Genomic DNA, 5,547 nt, shown 5'->3' on the forward strand with positions numbered 1-5,547 from the left:
CAGTCATAGTACTGTACCGCCTGCGATGATATCTATTCTCCAACCAAGTAACTAAATAACCAAGTATCAAAGTAAGTTGTATTTTAGTCATTCATCAGAAAGTTACTGTTTTAGCCCGATGAAAATGAAATGTTTGAGTATATTTTCTTGTCTTAAATATAACAAGTATTATTCTCCGAACAAAATCATTTATGTTGCATTTATCCGGTCACGTCAAGATGCCGTCCATCTCTCAGGCTCTGAGCTCAACCCTGCACTGATAATTACCTGGGGAGAGAACAGTCCCCAATGTCCAGTCTTTGGGGTGCGATGACGGAAGTTCTTCCCCGGAAGGAGGTAGAAAACGGAAGTGCTGGAGTAAGGTGACCAGGATGAGGAAGAGACGAGACCTGGCAAAGTTCTCCCCTGGACACAGTCGCCGCCCAGTGCCGAACACCATCAACTTCCTGCGCTGTGGATGCTCAGGGTCAACCAGCTGACCACTACCGTCCAGGAAGCGTTCCGGTCGGAAGTTCCAGGGTTGGTCCCAGTGGTCATCGCGGTGATGGAAGTACCAGGAGTTGAGGAGGAGGGTGCTGCCTTTGGAGATCGTGTAGCCATCTATGGTCAGGTCGGCGTTGGCAAAGTGGGGCAACAAAAATGGCGATATGGTCGAGATGCGTAGTATTTCCAAGATTGCAGCGTCTGTGTATGGCATGTGTCGTCGGTGTTCGAAAACCGGTGTGATGTCTCCGATCACCTTTTGGATTTCCCCGTGGATTCGATCCTGGGCATTTTGATCTTTAATTAGGTATAGAAACAAGCCGCTGATGGTACACGCCGTGCTGAGATACGCGGCAGCCATTATGTCCAATATCAGAGTGATGATGACCTCATCAGAAAGAACCCCAGATTGGCCTTCCTCTTCCAGTTTCTTTTGTTGGTCCAGCAACTCGGAGATAATACCGCTCTTTTCACCTTGGAGGTAAGCTTCTTTAGCCTTAAGGAAGAATGAGTCAATGAGTTCCTTACGATAGAAGTAAAAGTCATTGACGAGTTGCTTTATTTTGAGGCCGGGAATAAAACGAGCAAAAGGAAAGAATTTCATGAGTGTTTCGTTCTCAAACTGGAAACATTTATTTGCTGTATCTACAAGGTTGGCTATAATATCAAGATCTGTGTCCATGAGATGTGTTCCTTTCAAAAGTAAACCCACAACCCGTAGGATGAAATCCGTTAGTTCGTTTTTCAAAGGAACGTTGCCTTCATAATTTTTCAACTGGGACCGCAGATCAAGAGAGGTTTCCTGAATGAGTGTTTCAAACGTGTGGACACCATCTCCATAGAACTTTAAAGCTGTATGAAAAACCTTTCGCCTCTTCACAAGTTCTGGGCTGAAGTTTGCCGTGATGATGTTCTTGTAATTGTAGCATAAGTGTCTCCCAACGAAGGTGGGGGGCCTGTCGTTGGTGATATCTCTATTCTCCGGATCACAGAGCAGTCGACGGACAAGGTCGGAGTCGTTGACAAATACAATCTTTCCCATACCGGCGTTCACTTCCACCAGGTCGCCATATTGCTTTGCCCAAATCTCGCCTATCTGGTGCAGGTTGTTATCCCTCAGGGCAGCGAACACTGTGCGGAGTCCATGGAGGAACGGGGGGCCGGGGATCGAGTCTTTCCTCGGCCGTGTGTATCTGAAGCTCAAAACAATTATGGCGATGACCACAACGGTGAAAAGTAGCTCAGAAATCATCACACAGCTGTAGATCTGAAATAAAAGTTAAGATTCCATTGAACAGGAAGGGCGGACCTTTCTTGTTTGAGCCATAGACTTGAATTAAAATATCACTGACCACACACTACCATGGCTGCCACTCTTTGCTCTTTACATTAAAAAAACTACACTGCAAAGTGTGTGCACCATGGATTTCTAAATCAAGGGCAACACATTAACGCCACTACATTCGATTGGACTCGGCACTATCCCCCATTGCCGTTCATTTTGGCTCCATCTCATTTGAGTCAAAATGGTGCGCTAAACAGTGCCCTGGATTTGCGTCCAAGTGCCCAGTCTAGGATATTAAAATACAAGTCTATGTTTTCAGCTTAGAGTACAGGAAGTGTGCTTCCGACTGTGCCGCTGATCTCAATAGTGTGCTACCCCTCAAACGTGGGATGCAAGTGTGGCGTCGGTGGCCTACAGGTTAGGCTTTCGGACGCCCAACCGTAAGGTGATGGGTTCGAATTCCGTCTGGGACCCGATGTTGTGTCCTTGGAAAACGCACTTTACACGGATTTTCCTCACTTGATCTAGGTGGGAATGGATACCCAGCTATAGACGGTGAAAGATCTTGTCAGTTTGTTAGTGTTTGAGTGCTTAATCAGTTTCTTGTACGGTATACTTCCCGGAAAGCTGAGAATGTTTCTATGTGTTCTATGGTCTGCTTATGTTACAAACGACAACCTGGTCTGGTAAAAAAAAAAGTAAATAAATAAAACGCTTGAATCCTCACAAAATGGGGCCAATTTTCAAAAATTGCCCTTTGTGTTAAGTGAAGCGTTAAAATGTTGTGGGAGAACTTAGAATGTAGACTGAACAGTATGGGTTATCCTCGTTTCCGATTGTTCGTAATTATAGAACTAAACAAAACAGTCAAAATAAAACACTATTTTTACAGATAGTACACTCGCTAGAGACAGGAGATAAAATATTAAAATCACTGTCTATTTATTGTCTTTTGGCAAGTAAGGCAATCTGAATTTTTGGAAGCAGAATAACAAATCACTGGGTGCAGATAAAACGTGGAAAGCTTCTCTTGTTTTTATTACAACTTCTATATCACATTACTAATGTTTTAAATAATTTTGCTTATATTTTTTGTATTCGTATATTATGACCTCACAGAGCAGATTTGATAACAACCTGTGGTACACCAGAAGACTAGTCAAATTATTTAGCAAGAGGGCTACTTCGGTCAAGGCCAACGCGCGCTGAGAGGGATACAAAGTTCCAGAAAACAGACTACTGAGATACTCGATTATTAAAAAAACTCCCCACACGGGATTTGCACGCACGTCTTCTGCGAGAGACGACGAAGTGTTTAATCGCTAGATCACAAAAACTGGAAGATAAATCGAATATTATCGTTGAGCATGGGAGCAAACTGACATAAAAATAAACCCATCCTGTCGGCGTGAGTGAAAACATAACAAGGTACTTACAGCAGAACCAAAGGAATGACTTCCACCGATGAAATAGACAAGACCTTAGAAGCATTCAAGTCAGTGTCGCAGGTGCTTTTAAAACTTGATTGCATCCGAAAACATGGTACAGCTGGTACATTGACGAATAGCGATGCGAAATGTAAGGGTTTTTTTAACATTAGTAATATATTTACTCGGAAAGGAAAACGACGCACTAACAAAACTTACCACAACGTCAAACGAAACAAAGATCGAAAAAGTATGTCTTCAGGAATGTATGAAGCCTAGGCTAGCTCAAACGGGAGACACGATTTCACTCAGCTCTTTAACTTTACGACTGGTCCAGAGACGAAAATAAATGGCATGATACATTTGTGCCGAACGTTGACTCGACCTGTTATGGGCACACGCTTGAAGAAGGACACCGAATGTATCCAGAATTATGACAGATGTCCCATACGCCCAGCTGTTACAGCCGGAATGTTGTTTTTTCAACTGAGACGACCATAACAATAAATTTTGCTCGTTGGCGTCAGTGCTGCTGAAGCTTTAGGGTCCCTTTCTGTATTTGAAAGAGTGGACGCTTCGTCCACGGCCAGGAGAGTGGGAGAAAGAGAGAGAGAGAGAGAGAGAGAGAGAGAGAGAGAGAGAGAGAGAGAGAGAGAGGAAGAGAGAGGGGGGTGTACAGTGAATGTAATATGAGCAAGACACTACGCTTAACACATACCAGTATAAACATTACGCTGAGGTTCAAATATATTATTTCATGAAAGGGTCTATACGAATATTTCCAGAGATATCAATACGTTCATGGCCTATGTCGATTCAGCTGTCCCACAAACTGCGTTTGCCTCTTTCTACGTGGGGAGTAAAAAAATGTAATGTAAGTTGGTCGCTATTTTTCACAGTTTTGCATCAAATTTAATTAAATTCAGCTCACAAATGCTTGCTCATGTACTTGTGAGCTCAATTGTTTAGATTTAAGTATCTTTCATTTTGGCCCGAAAGACGTCACATCAAAATGTCTACCCTCTTGGAGGTCTGTCTGAGGTAAAGAACAGGAATGAATTTCTTCTTTTCGAAGGAGATTCCACCGGTAACATCAAATAAAGACTTCATAATGTTTACAAGGACCAAGCTCTAGATTTTGGTACTGTATATAGGTGGGTTAGACATTTAAGCGATGAACCGGAAGAAGAGGAAGAAGTGCCCATGTGTTTGTCAGACAAGCGTCGTCCCGAGGAGGCAGCCGGAAAATCGAGGCAAAAGTGTTTTGGGCCGTTCATAGCGTGCTTCTCACAGGATGGTTTTTTCTCCAAGAGCAACAACTGTCAATTCTGAACCCTACCTTGAGGCACTGAAACGATTGAAAACGAGGATTCGACGAGTTAGACCAAATTTGAACTTGGAAAGAGTGTTTTTTCACCATGACCATGACACTGCCCACCTGCATTCGAGTACCAGAACAGGGGAGACAATTACCCCGTTTACGTGGAAAACATTGCCACACCAAACATATTCTCGTGATTTGGCTCCTTTAAACTTCCACCTTTTCGGTCTTTAAAAAGAACCATTGACAGCTCAACAATGTGGAAACGATGAAGAAATCAAGACTGCTGTACCCCTCAGACCAACCTGGTAAGTTTTATGACGCTGGCATAAATATGTGAACTTTGTAAAAGGTGGACAGTGGCTATTGAACGAAATGGAGACCATGTTGAGAAATAAAAGTTCTGACCCTAAGATGCTTCCTTCAATTTGAGGTGTTCTATTATCTTTAAGTTATAAATGAACTTGCATTACTTTTTACTCATCCTCGTAACTGTTTTTATTAGTCAGTGGCCCATCTGTTCTTCTTTCAGGACTACCTCATTTGATTTTCTTGTCCATCTGTGAAATTCTCAACAGTCTCTTAAGAAGATGTATCATTTCCATTGCTACTATTTTATTGCCTCTGTATTTTGGCACCAGTCCAATATCTTCACAGCCGTATAGTTGACCGCACATATGCTGCGCGTGTGAACAAACGGCTTAAATGAGGTCACATAACTGTTCAGTCTCGGTGCAGTAGGTATCGCTCTTTTCCCACTGGCACAGTCCAATCATGAGATAATTTTGTAGAGCTCAGTAGGTGCTTGGCACTACTTTCTGAGATTAAATAGATCTAACAGTCCAATCATGAGATAATTTTGTAGTGCTCAGTAGGTGCTTGGCACTACATTCTGAGAACAAATAGATCTAACTGTGTTGTGATGGTCTGGTAGGCTTCTAATATTGTCATTATATATACAACTCACACTTGTGTGTGTGCATGTGTGTGCGCGGGCGTGCGTGTCTCTCTCTGTGTGTGTGTGTGTGTGT

General features: G+C 42.9%; 1 protein-coding gene across 1 annotated transcript; it reads right to left on the reverse strand.

Moving 5' to 3' along the window:
* Positions 1-232: 232 nt before the first annotated feature.
* LOC101855451 (steroid 17-alpha-hydroxylase/17,20 lyase-like) lies at positions 233-1,735 on the reverse strand. The gene has a single exon (XM_005110704.1). The coding sequence runs from the start codon at positions 1,733-1,735 to the stop codon at positions 233-235; it is 1,503 nt and encodes a 500-aa protein (XP_005110761.1).
* Positions 1,736-5,547: the final 3,812 nt, after the last annotated feature.

This window comes from Aplysia californica, unplaced genomic scaffold, assembly GCF_000002075.1.
Source record: "Aplysia californica isolate F4 #8 unplaced genomic scaffold, AplCal3.0 scaffold00933, whole genome shotgun sequence".
Taxonomy (NCBI): Eukaryota; Metazoa; Mollusca; class Gastropoda; order Aplysiida; family Aplysiidae; genus Aplysia; species Aplysia californica.